Source organism: Rhincodon typus, chromosome 33, assembly GCF_021869965.1.
Source record: "Rhincodon typus isolate 14 chromosome 33, sRhiTyp1.1, whole genome shotgun sequence".
NCBI classification, from domain to species: domain Eukaryota; kingdom Metazoa; phylum Chordata; class Chondrichthyes; order Orectolobiformes; family Rhincodontidae; genus Rhincodon; species Rhincodon typus.
In genome coordinates this window covers 28,042,191-28,065,857 of record NC_063364.1, presented here as the reverse complement: position 1 = coordinate 28,065,857, position 23,667 = coordinate 28,042,191, and the positions used below count along the sequence as shown (strand labels likewise).

The 23,667-nt window shown below is 44.0% G+C and overlaps 1 protein-coding gene across 1 annotated transcript in view; it reads left to right on the top strand.

The window, feature by feature from the left end:
* nox5 (NADPH oxidase, EF-hand calcium binding domain 5) overlaps nucleotides 1–23,667 on the top strand; it is a 63,881-nt gene that overhangs the window by 20,693 nt on the left and 19,521 nt on the right. Inside the window, exons 7-10 of the mRNA XM_020537224.1 lie at nucleotides 801–983; nucleotides 4,309–4,441; nucleotides 8,580–8,722; nucleotides 13,684–13,842. Coding sequence (XP_020392813.1) covers nucleotides 801–983; nucleotides 4,309–4,441; nucleotides 8,580–8,722; nucleotides 13,684–13,842 — 618 coding nt within the window. The remainder of the gene's footprint in view (nucleotides 1–800; nucleotides 984–4,308; nucleotides 4,442–8,579; nucleotides 8,723–13,683; nucleotides 13,843–23,667) is intronic.

Here is a 23,667-nt window from a genome sequence, read left to right as displayed (position 1 = left end):
ATCACCATCCCACCTACCTACCCCAGCCCCACCCCTCCTCTATCTATTTATTTCAGAGCTCCCTTCCCCCTCCCCCATTTCTGAAGAAGGGTCCCAACCCAAAACGTCAACTTTCCTGCTCCTCTGATGCTGCCTGGCCTGCTGTGTTCCTCCAGCTCCACACTGTGTTATTTCTTTAGTTCGCTAATGTCTTTTAGGGAAGGAAACCTTACCTGGTCTGGCCTACAAATGGCTCCAGACCCACAACAATGTAGTTGACTCCTAGCAGCCCTTTGATTAATTAGGAATGGGAAATAAATATGCTGGCCTGACTAGCAACAACAACATCCCATGTATGAATAAAAAAGGAAGTTAATCTGTAGGGGGGACACACCACAGTAATATGCAGCATTGTCTGCGGGTCTCTGAGGGCCACAGTGGTGAAGGCTGGTAGCACAAGGGCCCTGGCTTGTTCTGAATGTATTTAGCAAGGGCTAGTCTTACCAAGGTATTTCAATGTTTGCTATTGGGCAGATGGGGTTTGTCACAAGAAACATATTAATGACATCCTGTGATTCCCATTCCTTGATCCCATCTGATTGATGTCACCTTGCACGTATTCTGTTCTTCCTCACGATAACACAGTTCACAGCAGCTGATTTAATACAGAAGTGTTGTGCCAAATGAATCTTATTGTCTGATAGCGATGCAGTTTTTGATCAATATTGACGAGCCAGTGCTCAAATTCCACATGATCACAGAGAGTCATGGAATTGAACATAGGTTTCTTAATGCTAAACATCCAAAACTCTCTCTTCCAGGTGTTTTATTGGACGCACTTGAGTTATATTTGGGTCTGGGCTCTGTTAATTGTTCATGGCTCCAACTTCTGGAAGTGGTTTGTAGTCTCTGGGTTCTTGTTCCTTATGGAAAAAATAGTTGGGATCACAGTTTCACGGATCGGTGGCACTCAGGTTGTGGAGGTCAACTTACTGCCATCTAAGGTGAGTAATATCCAGTGTGTGTTTGCACTCATCATTAAATAAGTGGAGAGACAGATAGATATCTCCATTCACCAAATGGATCCATTGTTACTTAATTTATTTCATCCTTTTTTCAACTTGTAATACAGGACCTCCATTTGATTTCTCCTTAAAGAAGACAGATAAACAAACTGATGTAAGCTGTGGTTTTCTGATGTTGAAGTCAACATGGGAGAGTTACTTAAAATCCATCTTTTGACTACTATTTAAATTTTTTAAAAATAAATTTAATTGGATGCGGGCATCTCTGGTTTAGCCAGTATTTTTTGTCCATCCCTAATTGCTCAGAGGACAGTTGAGAGTGAATTACAAACACAAACAAAACCAGAAATTGCTGGAAAAGCTTAGCATGTCTGGCAGCGTTTGAGAGAGAAATCTTCAGAACACATTCTGAGGAAGGCTCACTGGACCCGAAATGTTGACTCTGATTTCTCTCCACAGATGCTGCCAGACTTGCTGAGATTTTCCAGCAATTTCTATTTTTGTTTCTGAATTCCAGCATCCGCAGTTCTTTCAGTTTTATTTGAGAGTTAATTGCATTGGTGTGTGAGCTGGAGTCACATATAGACATGTAGACCAGGTACAGGTTAGCAAATGTTACCTGGTAATGTCCGCATGGGATATTGATCGACCAGAACGGTTGCAATTTCTTATGACAGTCAGCAATGATTACATGGTCACCATTAGGTCAGCTCTTTTTTCCAGATTTTCTTGGATTCAGTTTTCATCATCTGCCATGGTGAGATTCAAATCCATGTTCCTAGAACATTGGCCTGGGCTTCACAATTGCTAGTCCAATGTCAGTAACACTACACCACCACCACCTCCTCTTACTGCCCCTTTTTGTTCGGGTAGAGCCTTCGAATAAATCCTTCCATGATAGAATGTTCTCTATTTCACGAAGAAGAAAAAAAAATTGAACCTAAATCTGGAGCAGCATGTCTCTTGTAGAAACGCTAGCCAGCTCCTGGCTGAAGATTGATGCTGGAATATGGTAGTAAGGGATCTTAGAGTAAGAAAAATTCAGATGAATTATCTACCAAAAATTATACTTTATTCAGGAACTGCATTGGCAAACTTGCTCAGTTGTTATTTTCTCTGTTTAAGATGTTTGTGGGTTACATTATAGACTATTAGTCCAATACAATATTGTTCAAATAGTTTACTATGTGAAGTACTTGGAGCACTTTGAAATCTAAGTATATCAATATTTTTTGCTGATTTATTTGCTTTATATTAATCTAACATTGGATCAGCCAAGAGATACATTGAAGCAATTCTGACGACCTGTTAGTATTTCAGCTGTTCACTGTTGTACTTCAATAACAAACTCCACAGTGACTCACCTGAAGGGCAATAAGGAATGGGCAACAAATGCTGCCTGACCAAACAACAGTCCTATCCTGTGGAACAATAAGTTTAAAACAATATAAATAAATTGCAAAATGCTGGTCCACTGTACATAACACAGACCAAATTCATATCTGCATAAATAATAGATTTTATCTTTGTTCCCTGCTTCAAATTCTGTTCTGTAGCCACGGTTTGCATCCTTCTCCCTGGCAACTGCCTGAGGTCAAACCAGACTCTTAAAAATTGGGTGTCTTGTTTGACCCCGAGATGAGCTTCCGACCATATAAATGCAAGTTGTTGTCCCCAAGTACATTAACGATGCAGAATGTTGGAATTGTAACAGGACCTCCAGCAGCAGGTGGCGATGGTGAGAGGGGAAACTGGAGCAGTCAAATGGACCCTTGCTGGAACAATAACGTTTTTGGTGGGAAGAGGGCTGATGGGAAGGGGGAGCAGACAGACTAAAGGAATTCCTCAGGCCAATATAATTCACAAGCTAATTCCATGTAAATACTGTAAATAGTTCCTTGTTTATCCTCCTTTCCCTTTCTATTTGTAATGACCCAATGCCAATGGAGTAAAGAATCCCTGCTTCATGATGTTTGGACCTTCGATGTGTTAAAATCACATGTTATACATCTGTAGGGAGACAATGGCACAGTGGTATTATCACTAGATAATTAATATAAAGACCCAGGTAATGTTTGAGTCCCACCATGGCAGACCATGGAATTTGGATTCAATAAAGAAAATCTGGAATTAAGAGTCTAATAATGACCATGAAGCCATTGTTGATTGTTGGAGGAAAACCCATCTGGTTCATTAATGTCCTTCTTTAGGGACAATAATTGTCATCCTTATCCAGTGTGGCCTACTTGTGACTCCAGACCCACAGCAATGTGGTTGGCTCTTAAATGCTCTCAGGGTTGTTAGAAATGGGCAATAAATGCTGGCCCAGGCAATGATATCCACATCCCGTAAATGAATAAAAAAGATTGTCTCTGTTTTTGTCCAGCTACTGTACATCTCACTATTACTCCTTCTGCCAGTTTGCAACTCTCTGATTTTCTGCATTCTGCTGAGACACCACCAAGAGGTTGAGGAAATAGAATCCAAATTAAACTGAAATGTACTCTGTTCTCATCATGTTAACACAGTGTGATGGCAATGTGGAGAGGGAACCCAGACGTGGGGCTGGATTTTCAGCTCTCCAGGTCTGGGAATAGAGGGAGCATTGGCCTGGAATTTTGCAGCGTCTGTCTGGTTCTATACGCCAGATTGTCTTTGAGCCACTTTGGATGTCTTGTTCGATTCCAGGATTGTTGGGGGGGTGGATGGGGTGTGGGGTGGTCGTGGTTGTAGGAGGTGTGGGTTACAGCCTTTAAGCAACATAGGCAATTGACTATCAAGGCCAATGGAATCTTCCCAAGAGGCTTTGAGCCCCTGCCTCACTCCTAGGTGCAACAGTAGCTACGAGCCAATAAGCAGATTCCCCTCCACACTGCTGGCCTGGCTGCAAGGACCACTTTCAATCGTCAAGTCTGAAAATGTTGAAGGGGGGTGTCATCTCCACTTTGAAGGACTCTCTCCCTCGCTTACCTGCCACTGTAAGCTGCCACAGCTTGCAGGATGGAAAGCCCAGTTCATCCCTGTAACTGATCACACTGGGGATAGTCACTTCAAGTGACTGATCCCCATACTATGCTAGGTTTCTGACCCTGGTTGAGCCAACAGTGGTACTTGGAGGCCCACAGGGAAGATCCTGCCCCAGAGTGTGATATTTTCAATTGTGCCAAGTAGATTATAACGAAAATATCCTTCTTAACATTCAGGTTACCCATCTCGTAATCAAGAGATTGCCATTCTTTCACTATAAACCCGGATTATAACGAAAATGTGAGATTATAATGAAAATATCCTTCTTAACATTCAGGTTACCCATCTCGTAATCAAGAGATCGCCATTCTTTCACTATAAACCGGGAGATTATGTGTATGTCAACATTCCAGCAATAGCCAAGTATGAGTGGCATCCATTCACTATCAGCAGTGCTCCAGAACAGCAAGGTACGTTATGAGAAGGCTTGGGCCTTACGTTATGAAAGTGGGTTGAGGATGTTTGGATGGATTTCAGTGGAAAAGAAAAGACATCATGGTGAACTAAATGACGATGCTCCAAGTTATAAAGAGATCTGCCCAATTATTGATTGTAGTGACCTGATGTGACAAAGGGTTCAGAAACCAGGAAGTGCAAAATGTACAAACGTAAGGGCATTGATGGATGTCAGGTGGACAATCCTGCCTGAGGGCAGATTGAGGCTGTGGAATAATGCCTCAGGAAAGGATTATAAAGTAGATTCTAGAGGCAATGGGTTCTGTTTTCGAAGGGAAACGTTGAAAGGTTTAAAGAGGAGTAGGTAAGTTGAATTGACCTGTCGGAAAGGAACAGGCTCATAAGGCCAAATGCTGTTTCCTGTTTGTAAAAAAAGCACAAATTCCAAGGTCATCTTATATCAATTACCCTCTTGTCTTCTTTTCAACCTATTAACAAATAATACTGACACATGTATCTTCAGGAGTTGTTTATTACTCAACTTGTTGGGGGGGCACGGTGGCTCAGTGGTCAGCACTGCTGCCTCAGCACCAGGCCCAGTTCAATTTCAGTCTCAGGTGACTGTCTGTGTGGAGTTTGCACGTTCTCCTTGTGTCTGTGTGGGTTTCCTCCGGGTGCTCTAGTTTCCTCCCACAGTCCAAAGATGTGCAGGTTAGGAGATTAGCCATGCTAAATTGCCCATAGTGTCCAGGGGTGTGCGGGCTAGGTGTATTAGCCTTGGGAAATGTAGGATTACAGGGATAGGGCAGTGGAGTGGGATGCTCTTCAGAGGATTGGTGTGGAGTTGATGGGCTAAATAGTCTGCTCCCACACTGTAAGGATTGCATGCTTCTATGATTGTACATTCTTTTGTATCTTGGCTATCCATTCTGTACAAATAAAGCTCATCAATAACCAACTTTAAAGTATAGCACAGAGTTTACATTTTTGGTGTCTACTTTCCATTACCAATGGGAATTTGATGAGCTGCCACATAGAAGATAAGGAGATAAGATAAGAACACAAGGTGTTGAGAAAACGAATTAGTATGTGCAGTAGCTAACTACCAGGAAACAGAGGGTCAGTTTCAGATTGGCAACCTGTAACTAATAGATTAGACGTGTTGAATGAGTAGGAAAATGGGGTAAAATGTGGTGAAATATGAAGTTGTCCACTTCAGTTGGAAGAATGAAAAAGCAGACCACTATTGAAATGAAGAGAGGCTGCAGAATGTAGCAGTACAGAAGGATTTGGATGTCCTTGAATCACCAAAACCTTAGCCCTATAGCACAACAAGTACTTAGGAAGGCAGAGGGATTGATGGCCTTATTTGCAAAGGAGATGAAGTATTAAGTAGGAAAATCTTGCAACAACTGTACAGGACATTGATGAGACATCATCATCATCATCATCATTATCATTAGTCATCAGTGGATCCTTGCAGATGAAGATGACTCTCTTCCACTCTCAGGCTGAGTCGGTAGGAGGTTGTACAGACCGATGCAGCTTCTGCAGGATCTGTTACACTTAGGGCGGGTTGTTGTCACGGGAATGGGTGGGTTTAGTGTTGATGTGGCAGCGCACTCCACACGCTGTTTCTGCCTGGCTTCCACTTTTCCCTGACGGCAAGTCTCAACGCCTTTCCGGATACTTCTCCTCCACTTTGGACACTCTTGGGCCAGTGATTCCTGGGTGTCGGTGGGAATGCTGCACCTCATCAGTGAGGCCTTGAGGGTATCTCTGAAGCGTTTCCTCTGTCTGCCTGGGGCTTGCCTGTTGTTTCAAAGCTGGGAGTAGAGCACCTGCTTGGGGAGTCTCTCATGCCCAACATCGAGTCACTAACCACCCTTGATCAGCTCCAATGGGTTGGGCATGTCATCTGTATGACTGACATTGGTGAGACTACACCTAGAGCGTACACATTTTCAGATTACGTATTAAAGGAGGGATACATTTGCTTTGGAGGCAGTTCACACAGTTTACCAGATTGATATTTGGGATGAAAGGGTTGTCCAATGAGGAAAGATTGAGCAGGTTGCAACTATATTTATTGGAATTTATGTGAATGAGAGCTAACCTTATTGAAACATGTTAAGACTCTGAGTAGGCTTTGAGTGAGTAAATGCTGAAGGAATGTTTCACCTTGTGGGGAAATCTAGAACTGGGGGGCACAGTTTCAAAATAACGGGGTCTCTCATTTAGTATGAGAACAAGGAGGAATTTCTTCTGTCAGACTGTTGTTAGTCTTTGGAATTCTCTTCCAATGACCAGTGCAGGATGGGCCATTGAATATATTCAAGGCAGGGTTAGACACATTTTTGTTCTGCCAGGGAGTCGGGTCTATGGGCAGTAGGCAGGAAGATGGATTTAAGGCCTTGATCACATCAGTCATAATATTACTGATTTGCTGAGCAGGTCTGAGGACCTAAACAGCCTGCTGTTGCCCTCATTTCTTATTTTCTTATCTTCTTATGTCCTATGTTTTCTCTAAAAACAAATTCCCTTGTGATTTTTTTTGCCTTTTTTTGCATTTTTTTTTCCTTATCATATGAAGCCCTCCATATCCTTTTAACCCCCACACCAAATTTATTGGATCATTATTCAACTGAGTCTTGACAATTTGTTGGGATGCTATTCAGTCACAAGGTACGTTAACATTGCCCATTTCCTACAGATGCCGTTGGGTGACAGAGTGGATTCAATGCACTTTCTACTGCCTCAGCTTTGGGAAAGTCTACTGTTGAGTTTCTCTATCAAAGCTGAAGCAAATTAATTTAAGCTGAAAATAGCTCAAATCTGAAACTTTCTGGGTCTTTTCAGTTGTTGCCTATGGAAACACATCTGCATGATCTCTCTGATCTGCTAAGATCTTACAAAACCCAATGATCATCAAACCGGCCTGTTCTTTGCTGAGTTGCAGACCCTTATCTCCTAAAGGTGCAGTCCTCTGGGCTTCACAGTGAACTTTAGGACTGTCTCCTTCCACCTTGCCACATGCTGACAGAGTTGTGGCCCTCAAACTATAAATCCAAAACCAATTAATACTCTCTAACGTCAAGAGATGATAATGGTGCTTTGAGAATTATGGCTAATTACCTGATACACCCTTAAGGGGAAATCTAACCAGGAACAGACTTGTTCTCAATCGTTCTTTACCCAGTTTCCAGCAGGGGACAGTAAATAGCTGAAATCCTACTAGAATGTACCGAGCCCAGCAGTATTCCCCAACTTGCCCACTTGGAAAAATGCTGTGATTTTAAGTGATAGTGGGAACTGCCGATGCTGGAGAATCTGAGATAACAAGGTGTAGAGCTGGATGAACACAGCAGGCCAAGCAGCATCAGAGGAGCAGGAAAGCTGACGATTCGGATCTGGACCCTTCTTCAGAAATGTCGGAGGGGAAGGGGATTCTGAAATAAATAGAGAGAAAGGGGAAGGCGGATAAAGGAGCAGAAAGGTGGGGAGGAGACTGTCTCCTCACCTATCTGCTCCTTTGTCCATCTTCCATCCGCCTTCCCCTATCTCTCTATTTATTTCAGAATCCCCTTCCCCGCCGACATTTCTGAAGAAGGGTCCAGACCCGAATCGTCAGCTTTCCTGCTCCTCTGATGCTGCTTGGCCTGCTGTGTTCATCCAGCTCTACACCTTGTTATCTGTGATTTTAAGTGTTTCTTCTGTACTTTTATCATCTGAAAGGGAGAGGGAATTACTTCTCAAAGCCATAGTTTTTATATTTTTGAATCCAGCGTCAAAATAAATGTTATAACAATCAAGCGTCGCCAGCCAGATGGATCACTTAGATGCCAAACTGAGAACAAACAGTGAGTTTGTGAGAGGTCACCCACTGGACCCCAAACCATGTACAAAGGGTGACATCTAGTGGCAGGGCACTGTAACTGTTTATCATTTCGGTCCTGCTGGCAGAAAGAAGAAGGACCAAATTACTGCCCCCTCCATGCTTCAGGTCAGCTCTGATGAAGAGTCAATCAAAACATTAGCTTGCTCCCTCTCCATGGATGCTGCCTGATCCACTGTGATCTCCAGCATTTGTTGTTTTCAGCCAGAAAGAAGCACATCGGTACATATGATGCTTACATTTGTTTTAATCTGCAGACACTATTTGGCTTCATGTCAGGTCCCTTGGCCAATGGACCAACCAACTGTACGAATACTTTCGACAACCCGAGCTACTGGGCAATGAACCAAAGCGGCTGACAAGAAATCTGCGGAACAAGAAACACCAGAGATCTGCACAGGTGCCCTCCTGTTTCTGCTGCTTTTCTCAGTAAACCTGATTCTCTGACACATTCAGGCTTTATAACTGAAGTCCTTTGACCAGGGTTTTATGTTTTTGTTTTCCAAAGTTTGCAATTGCATGTCTTTTCATGACTGATGCAGCTATTTCCCATAAAAGCTAAATAGTGTGGATGCTAGAAATCTGGAATAAAAACAGAAAATGCTGGTGAAAGTCAGTAGATCTGTCACCGTCCACAGAGGCAGATACTGTTCCTCTCTCCATAGATGCTGCAGACCTGTTGAATTTCTCCAACCATTAGTTATTTCCCACAGTGTGTCAATACAGGTTCAACATTGCAACTCAGTACAGCATTCAGTGTATTCCATTGGACTTAGCTGAAATTTTCCAGCGTATCCATCCCAAGGCCAGTGGATCTCAATGCCTGTACTTGCCAATTATTGCAACTGTTAACTCTTACCCGGTTGTGTTGATACTATACCTGGAAGAAATGACCCTTTATATTTATTTTTAATCATGTTTGGACTTGTTATAACACAACTCCATGGCAGGTGGCACTTAAACGCCTGACCCTCTGGCATAGAGGTAGGGACACTACCACTGCACCACAAGCCCAACCTTTCAGTTAACAGCATTGATCAATTGAGCCACAGAGACTCAAAGTAATGGCCTTTTCAATATTTTCAATCAACCTGTTCAGATATGTTATGAAAAATCTGTGGTGATTGATTGATTTATTGTTGTCATGTACACAGAGGTACAGTTAAAAGTGTTGTTTTGTGTGCTAAACAGGCAAATCATACCATACAAAGTGCATCAGGGTAGCAGCACAGAGTGCATGACACAGTGTTACAGCTGCAGAGAAGGTGCCGAGAGGTCAGAACTAACGTTTGAGAGGTCTAATCAAAAGTCTGCTTACAGCAGGGAAGAACCTGTTCTTGAATATATTTGTATGTGTATTCAAATTTTTATATCTTCTGCCCAATGGCAGAGGGTGTAACCGGGATGGGACGGTCTTTGATTATTTTGGTCAATTTCCTGAGGCAGCGGGAAGTATAGATGGAGTCAATGGATGGAAGGCTGGTTTGCGTGATGGACTGGGCTGTGTTTGTGACTCTTTGTAGTTTCTTGTGGTGTTGGAAAGAGCATTTGCCATACTATGCTGCGATGCATCCAGATAGAATGTTTTCTATGGTGCATCTATAAAAACTGTTGTGGTCATGCCGAATTTCCTTACCCTCCTGAGGAAGTAGAGACATTGCTGTGCCTTCTTGACCATCGCGTCTATGTGGCTGGACCAGGACAGATTGTTGGTGAGCATCACTCCCAGGAACTTGATGCTGTCGAACATCTCCACCTCAGCACCATTACAAACAGGGGTGTGCCCTCCAATCTGCTTCCTGAGTCGATGACCAGCTCCTTCATTTTGCTGACATTGAGGGAGAGAATTTTGTCTTTACGCCATGCTGCTAAACATTCAGTCTCTTTCCTGTATTCTGTCACATCATTGTTTGAGATCCAACCTACAATGGTGGAGACATCAACAGACTTGTAGATGGAACAGAAACAGAAGTTGCTGGAAAAGCTCAGAGGGTTCAGCAGCAGATAATGTTCTGGGGACCCGATTCGAATCCTGCCATGGCAGATGATGGAATATGAATTCAATAAAATATCTGGAATTAAGAGTCTAATGATGACCATGAATCCATTGCTGATTGTCGGGAAAAACCCCATCTGGTTCACCAATGCCCTTTAGGGAAGGAAACTGCCATCCTTACCTGGTCTGGCCCTACATGTGACTGTAGACCCACAGCAATGTGGTTGACTCTTAACTGCCCTCTGGGCAATTAGTGATGGGCAATAAATGCTGCCTAGCCAACAACACCCTTATCCTACGAATGAATAAAGAAAAACATCTGTGAAAAAAGTAATCAGAGTTAACATTTTGGGTCTGGTGACTCTTTCTCAGAACTCATGTCACCAGACCCGCAACGTTAACTCTGATTTTTTTCTTCACAGATGCTGCCGAACCTGCTGAGCTTTTCCAGCAACTTCTGCTTTTGTTCCTGATTTACAGCATCTGCAGTTCTTTCGGATTTTAACTTGTCAATGGAGTTGGAGTGGAATTGGGCCACACAGTCATTAGTGTATAAGGAGTATAGTAGGGGGCTGAGTACGCTGCCTTGCGGGGAACTGGTGTTGAGGATTATGGTGGAGGAGGTGTTGTCGCCTATTCTTACTTATTGTGGTCTATCAGTCAGGAAGTCAAGGATCCAGTTACAGACGGATGATCCGAGACCTAGGTCTTGGAGTTTAGAGTTGAGTTTGTTTAGAATTATGGTGTTGAAGGCGGATCTGTAGTCAATAAGTAGGAGCCTGATGTAGGTATCTTTGTTATCCAGATGTTCCAGGCATGAGTGTAGGACCAGGGATATAGCATATGCTATGGACTTGTTGTGCCAGTAGGGAAATTGCAAAGGAACATGGCAATATGGGAGGCTGGAACTGAAGTGAGCCGTGACTAACCTCACAATGTATTTCATAATTATGGAGGTCAGAAGATATCTGTGAATACTCCTGCCAGCAGGTCAGCACAGGACCTGAGTGTGTGGCCGGGGGCTCCTCCCGGGCCAGTCACTTTCTGTGGGTTCGCTTGTAAGGGGGCTGATCTGACGTCTGCAGCTGAGTCTGTGGGTACAAGGTGCAGCCGAGGCTGTTGGGATAGGTGACATCGTTTCACTGAGCTTCTGTTCAAAGCAAGCGTAGATGCATTGAGCTCATCGGGTAGGGATGTGCTGTGGCCTGTGTTACGAAGGAGTAGTCTACCCGCTCTGATAACTAAAACTGAAACACCCAGGGAAGCTTGCCTTGCCTTGTAATCTATTAAAGGAGTGGTTAAATGAAAGAAATCCCTGATACTCACTTTATAATCAACAAGTAACAATTTATTTATTTAACTCTAACAGTTAACAAGTTAACAGAACTACTAACAAACTGCTAACAATTCCCCCTTTAGTACTAAGTATTCCCAAATAAAACAAAATTGTAATGGTATGCTGTTCCAATAGATTTGAGTCCCACTTACATAAACCAAATTAATAAAAAAAATTAAAGCTTAATCTCTTGAAATTACAGCCAGGATAAATCTTCCAGAATGTTCTTTGCCTTCTCCATTATCCTCCAGTCAGCAACACCTTCCTCTGTCAAATTCTTGTGTCAGAAATATTAGCTAAGAGTTGCGTAGTACCTTTATTTAGATGGTGCTTACTCTGAGATCTTAGAGATTTCTGTGAAAGCCAGTGTTTTTTTCTTTAGAGCTGATGGCTATTGAGAGCGGTTCTCCTAACAGATGGCAGTTTGCTTTTACACCGATGTTCAAATGCCCTCTTCCTTTATACCCTTGACCTATTAATTTCTTACAATAGGATTGGTCCAAAGTTGTCAAAACCATCAGATTTAAATTTAATTGGACTTTGGTATCTAGGGTTATCTAACCCTGGTTTAAATTAATTGGCTAAATTCAAAAACCTGTTGTCTTGGTAAAAATGCGACTTTGCCTGCTAACAGTATAGCCTTTTGATGCAACGTTTAAGTTTCAAGAACTCTCTGTACATCGGCACCTGCCTGCAGACTTTTTTCTAAAGCTCCAAGTCTAAAAGAACACATCTTTTAAAGTGACCATGCACTCTTTCCACCTATCATTTTACAAACAAATTCTAATGTCCTGCCTTCCAATCTACAAACTACACCAACTTTGCAATACCTGTGATTATGTTTGACTTTGATTTGTAGCCTGTTATGTTGTGTAAGCCTCGCCACAAATAATGGGCACCTGTGTGGTTGGTTTGGGTCTCGAACTTAGTTTGGTTTTGCCTCTTGGTGTCTGGATTTCCTGCAAACGTCAGGGTTCCCCAACTTATACACTTCATACCTGGACTTCAGTAGGGAGTGGATCTCCCAGTTCATCTGTGGTTTCTGGTTGGGGAACATTTGGATTAACTTGTTTGGCCTGCAGTCTGCTACACACTTGTAATGGTGCAGGGATGCCTTGAACCTGAGCCTTCTGGCCTGGGGGTTGGGACACTACCACAGTACCTCAATTTTGAATTTAAAGTCAACCAACTCTCAAAGTGGGATCTGAACCTATGTCTCCAGAACTTTGGGCTGACCAATTGCACCTCAGACTTTGATAGATATGCCTTTATATCCTACAGTAAAGTACATTGACTATGTAATGGGAAAGTCAACATGTCATTCCCGAGGCAATCATCTCTCTGCCTTTCCAATGCCATTCCTACCCTCGGATAATTGAATTGAAGACGTTTGGAAATCAATCCCAGGGATAAATTCCTGAATTTACAACTGATGTGAATACCCATGCCATTGCTATGCAAAGCTATCACAGTTGAAGTTTACATGGTAAATGATGCAAGTCAATTGTTGCATGAGGTCTTGTGTTCAAAGTGCTTTCGCTCAGGTTTCAGTATGCGGTTGGTGGAATTTTCCATCTGCAATGTTCAAGGGCTAGCCCAAGACAACCATAAAGAATGTTAAGTGATGTTAAATTTGTTCATATTACTTTCTCCCTAGGCAACAATGTACTGAGAAATTGTGATGACACTGATAAATTACTTGAGCTTCAGACTTATGGGGATAGCTCTTGATTTCATGTGGTAGTGTAAAATAGATGATAATGAATGGGCAGCCAGTTTTGCATTAACTTCACAGGAAATTTTAAACAAACGAAAGAGATGCAAAGACCTATTTTACACAAATTACATCATGTCGAGATCTACCCCATGGTTTATCTTGTTATCTAAGCATCCAAACTGTACCTGGTGCTGTGTAATTAAGACCGTGCGGTAATTTATATTTAGCACCATTTGTCCTTTTGACACATATTGCTCATCCTATCCTACCTTACTTAAATATGTTTCTTTTGCTGTTCCTTACTATCACTAGGAGCACCTTGGTAATTTGATTGCCTCTAATGATTCAGTACTGGCCAACAAGGAAGATATGGTGGAGCTGACATCATATAAACCACGACAGCGCTGTCAGAATGAGCCCTCAGAAGTGAACATCAAACTGGACTGTACAGATGTCCCTCAGCCCAGGGAGGTAGGAAGCAGACTGGGATATAGAGGAATTTCTCAGTAAGGGTAGATGAGTGTATTGGGTGAAAGAAAGCTTGTGATGTGGATCTATTAGCTAAGTGACCTGTTTCTGTGTTGCAAATGATCTGTAATAAATAGAGTAAGACTCACATTATATGGCACCACACACAGCAGAATGCTGTACCAAATGGCATCTCCCAACCCCCATCCTACCAAAGCATACGTCACCAATTGGAAAACTTTCCATCATGAACCAGGACTCGAGCACTGTCAGATAACACCATGAGGATATTCTGTCACAAGCCATGAAATAGATTTAGGTTAGTGTATTCATGACCCAGTGGCTCAGTGGTTAGCGCTGTTACCTCACAGTGCCAGGAACTTGGATTTGATTCCACCCTCGGGTGACTATCTGTGTGGAGTTTCTGCATGAGTTTCCTTTGGGTGCTCTGGTTTCCTCCCACAGTCCAAAGATATGCAGATTAGGTGGACTGGCCATGGGAAATTGTGCCATAGTGTCCAGGGATGTGCAGGTTAGATGGATTAGCCATGGCAAATGCAGAGTTACAGGAAAAGGGTGGGGATGTGGGTCTGGGAGGGATGCTCTTTGAAGGGTCGGTGTGGATTTGATGGGCTGAATGGCCTGCTTCTACACTGTAGGGATTTAATGAGAGATGCTGTGATCATTTAGTGGGAGTGACGGTCACTGCTGATTGTGAGAAAGCTGTGTGTATTGCATATGTTACATTTGCTGTTCAATCCCCAGCATTCTCCCATTCCCAGCATCACCCCGTCTGGTGTGTGTGAATGATGCAAACATTGCTGCAACTTCTGAAATCGGAGTTGAGTCAGAGGATTAGTCATGCTCTTCTCTAATAACCCCGCAATGGACCAAGATATTCTTAAAGATGAAAGACGAATATGCAAATAAAAGGACGAATGTTTCCTGTGCAGGATCAAGACATGTATCTTTTATTCCCACATGACAACAGTGACTACATGTCAAAAGTACCTCCTTGTCTGTAAAGTCCTTTGAGATGACTGATGGTCATCAGAAGCTCGATGTAAATACAAGTCCTTTGTGTTTGTAACAGCTAGTGCACTCCAGACTTCGAGTTGAAAGAGGTGTGCGTTTCCTGTCTGTCATGTCAGAGGCATTCTTACACAAAAAATAGGCAAGGGCATCACCTAATGTTTTTAAAATTCACTCACAGGATGTGGGCATCGCTGCCTGGGCCATCCCTAGTTGCCCTTGAGAAGGTGGTGGTGAGCTGCCTTCTTGAGCCGCTGCAGTCTGCTTGTTGTGTGTTGACCTGCAATGCCACTGGGGAGGAAATTCTAGGATTTTGACCCAGCGACAGTGAAACAACGGCGATCTATTTCCAAGCCAGGATGGTGAGTGACTTGGAGGGTGGTGGTGTTCCCATGTATCTGCTGCCCTTGTCCTTCCCGATGGAAATGGTTGTGGGTTTGGAAGGTACTGTCCGAAGGTAATTTGTGAATTTCTTATGGATGGCACACACTGAGCTTCAGTGGTGGAGCGAATGGATGCTTTGACTGCGCTGTCCTGGATGGTGTCAATCTTCTTGAGTGTTGTTGGAGCTGCACCCATCCAGGCAAGTGGGGAGTATTCCATCACATGCCTGACTTGTGCCTTGTAGATGGTTAACAGTCTTTGGAGAGTCAGGAGGTGAGTTACTTGCCACAGTATTCCTAGCTTCTGGCCTGTTCTTGTAGCCGTTGCATTTATATGGCTGGTCCAGTTGTGTTTCTGGTCACCAAGGATGTTGATAGTGGAGGATTCAGTGAAAATAACACCATTGAATGTCAAGGGACTGTGGTTAGATTGTCTCTTATTGGTGATGGTCATAGCCTGGCATTTGTGTGGCACAAATGTTACTTGCCACTTGTCAGCCCAAACCTGGATATTGTCCAGATCTTGTTGCATGTGAACACGGCCTGCTTCAGTATCTGAGGAGTCACGAATGGTGCTGAACATTGTGCAATCATCGGCGAACATCCCCACTTCTGATCTTATGATGGAGAGAAGGTCATTGTTGAAGCAGCCAAAGATGGTTGGGCCTAGGACAGTACCCTGAGGAACTCCTGCAGAGATGTCCTGGAGCTGAGCTAACTGATCTCCAACAACCACGACCATCTTCCTAAGTACCAGGTATGAATCCAACCACTGGAGAGTTTGCCCCCTGATTCCCAGTGATTCTAGTTTTGCCAGGGCTCCTTGATGCCACACTCGGCCGAATGCAGCCTTGATGTAAAGGGCTGTCACTCTCACCTCACCTCTGGAATTCAGTTCTTTTGTCCATGTTTGAACCAAGGCTGTAATGAGGACAGTAGCTGAGTGGTCCTAGCGGAATCCAAACTGGGCGTCACTGAGCAGGCTATTTCTGAGCAGGTGCTGCATGATGGCACTGTTACTGACACCTTCCATCACTTTACTGACGATCGAGAATAGACTGATGGGGTGGTAATTGGCCAGGTTGGATTTGTCCTGATTTTTATGTACAGAACACACATGGGTAATTTTCCACATTGTTGGAAAGATAGCAGTATTGTAACTGTACTGGAAGAGGAGCAGCAAGTTCTGGAGCACAAGTCTTCAGTACTATTGCTGGAATGTTGTCAGGGCCCACAGCTCACTAATGACCTTCGAGGGAGGAAATCTGCCATCCTCACCTGGTCTGGCCTACATATGACTCCAGACCCACAGCGTGTGGTTGACTCTCAATTGCCCTCTGAAATGCCCTGATAAGCTACTCAGTTGTACCAATTGTTACAAAGTCCCAAAGAAATGAAACTGGATGGATCATCTGGCATCGACCTAGGCAGCGGAAAAGACAACGGCAGAAACAGCCCTGTCGACCCTGCAAAGTCCTCCTTAGTAACATCTAGGGGCTGGTGCCAAAATTGGGAGAGCTGTCTCCCAGACTAGTTAAGCAATAGCCTGACATAGTCATACTTATAGAATCATACCTTACAGACAATGTTGCAGACACCACCATCACCGTCCCTGGGTATGTCCTGTCCCACATGCAGGACAGACCTAGCAGAGGGGGTGGCACAGTGGTATACAGTCGGGAGGGAGTTGCCCTAGGATTCCTCAACATTGACTCCGGACACCATGAAGTCTCATGGCTTCAGGTTAAACATGGGCAGGGAAACCTCCTGCTGATTACCATGTACCATCCTCCCTTAGCTGATGAATCAGTACTCCTCCATGTTGAACAACACTTAGAGGAAGCACTGAGGATAGTGAAGGCACAAAATGTACTCTAGGTGGGGGATTTCAATCTCCACCACCAAGAGTGGCTCAGCAGCAGTAATACTGATCGAGCTGGTCAGGTCCTAAAGGAAATAGCTGTTAGACTGGGTCTGCGGCAGGTGGTAAGGGAACCAACAAAAGGGAAAAACATACTTGACTTCATCCTTACCAATCTGCCAGCTGCAGATGCATCTGTCCATGACATTGTTGGTTACAGTGATCACTGTAGTCATTGTGGAGACAAAATCTTGCCTTCACATTGAGAATAGCCTCCATCGTGTTGTGTTATGCTAAATGGGACAGACTTCGAACAGATCTAGCAACTCAAGACTGGGCATCCATGAGGCGCTGTGGGCCACCATCAGCAGCAGAATTGTACTCCAGTACAATCTGTAACCTCATGGCCCGGCATAGCTCTCTTTTCTGGGACAAAATATGTATGTAAAATACATATGCAAGAATCTTTTGTTGTAATATTGAATGTGTTCTTACAAAGGAAGATGTTTATCATCTTTAAATCAATATTTTAAAACATTTAAGAATGCAATTGCTGGTGTGGTGAATGGTCCACTTCAGCTCGTGGTATTTATGACTAATGGTTTTTGACATTTTAGCCGATGGCTGCTTTACTTATTCATCAACTAGTAGCGCACTACCTTATTGTTAGATACCAGATTCCCGAGGCATCACAGTTACTTAAAGGATTGTAAGATGAAAAGGGAAAAAAGAACTCTGAAGTAGGACATCTGGGGTTGGATTTGAGCTGCTGCTGGGGCACTGAGAATACCGCTCCAGCCTTACGTGTCCTTTTCCTGGTTGCATTTCCACCTCTGGGCTGATGTGAGAGTAAGATGTGATGGCTGACAATGTTCAGATCTTGTGATGTGATACTTGTGTTAACTCCTGTAACAAATGATTGAGATGTAGGTCACGTAGTATTGACGAATTCAACGAGTGTTTATTACAGCCCTGGTATCTATATATGTCCCCTGCAATCGCAGGCACTTGCATGTCTACGCTCTGTCTAAGAAACTCAGCTGTACTGTCACACACTTCCATCTGAGTGCGATGCTGCAGGAGGACAGAGGTCAGTAAGATGGAGACTGAGACCGTTAGGTTACATACCATGATATAGTGATACCATCATGAGCATGTGTGTTACCATCACTATCCCCCACTATCAACATCCTGGGAGTAACCATTGACCAGAATCTTAACTGGACTCACCACATTAACACAGTGGCTACAAGAGCAGGCCAGAAGCTGGGAATACTGTGGCAAGTAATACTGTGGCAAAGCCTGTCCACCATCTACAAGACCCAGGTTAGGAGTGTGATGGAATACTCCCCACTTACCTGGATGAGTGCAGCCCCAACAACACTCAAGAAGCTTGACACCATCAGGACAAAGCAGCCGCTTGATCGGCACCACATCCACAAACATCCACTCCCTCTACCACCGATGCTCAATAGCAGCAGTGAGTACTATCTACAAGATGCACTGCAGAAATTCACCAAAGATCCTCAGACAGCACCTTCCAAACCCACTTCCAGCTAGAAGGACAAGGGCAGCAGATGCATGAGAACACCACCATCTGCAAATTTCCCTCCAAGTCACTCACCATCCTGACTTGGAAATATATCGCCGTTCCTTCGCTGTCACTGGGTCAAAATTCTGGAATTCCCTCCCTAATAGCATTGTGGGTCAACCCACAGCAGGAGGACTGCAGCGGTTCAAGAAGGCAGCTCACCACCACCTTCTCAAGGGCAACTAGGGATGGGCAAGAAATGCTGGCCAGCCAGCAACACCTATGTACCACAAAAAATAAATAGAAAAAATAAAGTCCCTTAAAGATATATTGCACATCTATTGTGAGACATAAAACAAATTGGCCATTTAACTAGAAGTGGGATGGGAGGGGGTGGCTTGGTAACTTGCCTGCTCCCAACTGGTCACTAATTTAATAAGTGAACAGCTGCGTGAAGCCATTTGCCAGATGATGACTGGGATTTTCAGGTTGAGGTTCCAGCAAATAGTTGTTGCAGGGTTGATTTAGTGGATGATTGTGAGGAGGCCTAGGGTCCAGGTGAGGGTCAGTTTAGTGGGTGACTGCAAACAGTGCTCACTAACTTGATTGAGGTTTTTGAGGAGGTGACAAAGATGATTGATGAGGGAAAAGCAGTTGATGTTATCTACATGGACTTCAGTAAAGCCTTTGACAAGGCCCCTCATGGCAGATTGGTACAAAAGGTGAAGTCACATGGTAATGTGTAGCTGGCAAGAGGTATATAGAACTGGCTTAGTCATAGGAGACGGAGGGTGGCAGTGGAAGGATGCTTTTCGGAATGGAGGCCTGCGACTAGGGGTGTTCCACAGGGATCAGTGGTGGGACCTCTGCGGTTCGTGGTCTACATAAATGATTTGGAGAAAAATCATGGCTGGTCTAATTAATAAGTTTGCGGATCATACAACGATTGGTGGAGTTGCAATTAGTGAGGAGGGTTGTCAGAGGTTACAACAGGATATAGATCAGTGGGAGGCATGGGCAGAAAAATGGCAGATGGAGTTCAATCCAGACAAATGTGAGGTGATGCATTTTGGAAGGTCAAGTACAGGTGGAAAGTACACAGTGAACAGCAGAACCCTTGGGAGTATTGATATGCAGAAGCTACTGGGTGTGCAGGTCCGCGAATCACTGAAGATGGCAGCACAGGTAGATAAGGTCATAAAAAAGGCTTATGGCATGCTTGCCTTCATTGGAAGGCAAGGATACACAAGTTATGCTGCAGCTTTGTAGAACTTTATTTAGGCCACACTTGGAATATTGCGTACGGTTCTAGTCACCACACTACCAGAAGGATGTGGATGCTTTGGAGAGGGTACAGAAAAGGTCTACCAGGATGTTGCCTGTATGGGGGGATTTTAGCTGTGAAGAAAGGTTGGATAGACTGGGTTTGTTTTCACTGGAACGCAGGAGGTTGAGGGGCAACCTCACAGGAGTTTATAAGATTGTGAATGGCATGGTTAGAGTGAATAGTATAAGACTTTTTCCCAGGGTGGAGGGGTCAATTACTCAAGGACACAGGTTCAAGTTGCGGGGGGGCGGTAACATTTAAAAGAGATGTATGAGGCAAATTTTTCACACACAGGGTGGTGAGTGCCTGGAACATGCTGCCAGAGGAGGTGGTGGAAGCAGACACAATAGCAGCTTTCAAGAAGCACCTGGACAAATATATGAATAGGAAGGGAATAGAGGGATATGGATCCTGTAAGTGAAGGCATTTTTAGTATGGAAGCGCAAAATGTGTCGGCGTAGGTTTGGAGGGCCAATGGTATTGTTCCTGTGTTGTATTGTTCTTTGTTCTTTAGCCTGAACTCCAGGCAGGCTGAGCCTTCTATTGTGCTGGAGTAGGGAGCAGTAGCCTTGAGTCTCCCTGAAGATGGGCTGCCCCCACCATGGGGAAAATGTTAAAGTTTGAATCCCAGAATAACCAGTAAGTATATGAATGGCATTCATTGGTCCAACACGTCTTGTGTACTTCAAAAATGGATCTCCAATCCATTTACTTATGAGTTTTACATTTATCCCTCCGGAATTCAGAAAAAATTTGGATTTAAAATGTTTGATCCCCTCCATTTTGATGTGTTCACTGTCTGGAAGGCCACTGATTGGCTCATTGGCATCAGGCGCTCATCCATGAGCTTTATTAAGCTGATCAATCTGACCAAAAGCACAGAACCTAAACATTGCCAAAAAGAGATTAAATGTTAAAGCTTTTCACCTTGCATTTGTCAGAACCAGGGCCCTAAGAAACAGACTTAAAAAAACAGAGATAACAAGGTGTAGAGCTGGATGAACACAGCAGGCCAAGCAGCATCAGAGGAGCAGGAAAGCTGACGTTTCGGGCCTAGACCCTTCTTCAGAAAATCTGATACCATTTTACACAGCACGAGAAGAGGATGCTGTTTGGTTGGGCTATCATTGATATGGAGATGCAGCACAAACAGTTAGCTGTCAATCTCAATTCTTTATTGTTTGGGGTGTTGCCATGGGGATGCAGCAGGGATTGGATGCCTCCAGGACCCCTCTTTGATGACAAATGAGCAATGTAAGTACAGATTCCACCTGCCTTTATAAAACTGGGCCCTCTGTGTTTATAGCTTCAAGAACGTGCAAAGGGGAGTGACATTCCCACACAGTGTGGACCTCTGGACCCCACCTGAGCCTCACAACAAAGATTCAGAAACCCAGAAAGAAAACCAGCTCCTGAAGTCAGATAGAAAATGCTACAAATGCATTAATATGTGAAAGAGGGGGACATGCTGAAATTCGGAAATGGGTCCTTCATCAAACCTGGCAGGGTTAGAATGTAGACAAACACCTCCCTGGGGCTGACTAACATTCCAAGGGGAGGAGTACAAGACTGGTGTAGGAGGAGAGGGGAGTTTCGGGCAAATCCGACATCTCTCGAGAACTGGGACTCTTGCACAAGTCAAGCAGTTGGCTGAGGATATGTTTAGGTTAACTGCGTTAGCCCCACCTTCAAGGTCAGAGTTATTGTTTCATTCTCAGGAAAGGCATCGACATTTATTGCATGCGACTAGTTGGCCTGAGAATGTGGTAGCAATCTATCACTTTGAACATTTTTTTTTCATTCATGGGACAAGGGGGTCATATTTATTGCCCATCCCTAGTTGCCCCTTGAGAGGGTGGTGGTGAGCTGCCTTCTCGACCCGCTGCAGTCCTTGTGCTGTGGGTTAACATGCAATGCCCTTGAGGAGGGAATTTCAGGACTTTGACCCAGTGACAGTGAAGGAACGGTGATATATTTCCAAGTCGGGAGGGCAAGTGACTTGGAGGGGAATTTGCAGATGTGGGATTCTGTTGTATCTGCTGACTGTGATCCTATCACCATGCTAAATGGGACAGACTTCAAACAGATCTGGCAACTCAAGACCTTCTCTCCATCATAAGGTCAGAAGTGAGGATGTTCTCCAATGATTGCACAATGCCCATTTGTAACTCCTCAAGACAGTCCATATTCAAATGTACGAAGGATCTGAACAAAATCCAAGTAACAAATGCCAGGTAATGACCATCTTCAAAAAGAAATAAGCTAACCATCTCTCCTTGATATTAAGTGGTGTTAACGTTACTGAATCCCACACTACCAACATCCTGGGGGTTACCATTGACGTGAAACTTAATTGGACATGCCATATAAATGCAGCAGTCATCAGAGCAGGACAGAAGCTAGGAATCCTACTACAAATCCTACTACTCACTAACTGACTCTGCAAACCCCCCGGATGTTTGGACAATACTCAAGAAGCTTGACACCATCCAGGACAATGCAGCCCACTTGGTTGGCACCACATCCATATTGAGTTTCTCCACCACTGACGCTCAGTAGCAGCAATGTGTACTATGTACAAGGTGCACTTTAGAAATTCACCAATGATCCTTAGCCAGCACCTTCCAAACCCATAACTACTTCATCTAGCAGAACAAGGGCAGCAGGTACTTGGGAACACCACCACCTTCAAGTTGCCCTCCAAGCCACTCACCATCCTGACTTGGAAATATATTGCCATTCCTTCACTGTCACTGGGTCAAAATCATAACTGCTTCCCCAGTGCTACGTTCGGTGTACCTACACCAAATGGAGTGTGGAGTTTCAAAAGGCAACTCACCACTTTCTTATGGGCAACTAGGGATGGGTGATAAAAGCTGGTCCAGCCAATGGTGCCCACATCCCACGAATGGTGGAGTTGTAGATAATGTAGAAGGTTGTCAAAGGATACAGCGGGATATAGATCAGTTGCAGATATGGGTAGAGAAATGGCAGATGGAATTTAATCCGGGTAAGTATGAGGGGCTGCACTTTGGGAGATCAAATGTTAAGGAAAAGTATACAAGTAACGGCAGGACTCTGAATAGTATTGATGTACAGAAGGACCTTGGGGCTCAAATCCATGTAAAGAGGCATATGGCATCCGTGCCTTTATTGGTCAGGGAATTGAGTACAAGAGTCAAGATATCATGTTACATCTTAATAAAACTTTGGTTAGACCATACTTAGAGTACTGCATTCAGTTCTGGTCGCCACATCACAGGAAGGAGTTGGAGGCTTTGGAGAGGGTGCACAAGAGATTTACCAGGATGCTGCCTGGATCAGAGGGTATGAACTATAAGAAGAGGCTAGAAAAACTTGGGTTGTTTTCTCTGGAGCAGCAGGGGCTGAGGGGAGACTATAAAATTGAGATGCAAAGATAGGGTTGACAGTCAGAATCTTTTTCCCAGAGTTGAAATGTCTAATACTACGGGGCATACATTTAAGATGAGAGGGGGAAAGTTCAAAGGAGATGTGAGGGGCACGTGTTTTACACAGAGAGTGGTAGGAGTGTGGAACATGCTGCCGGGGATGGTGGTGGAGGCAGATACAATAAGGGGCATTTAAGAGACTTTTAGATAAGCACACGAATAAGAAAGAAATGGAGGGATATGGACCAAGGCCAGGTAGAAGAGATTAGTTTCATTTGTCCTTC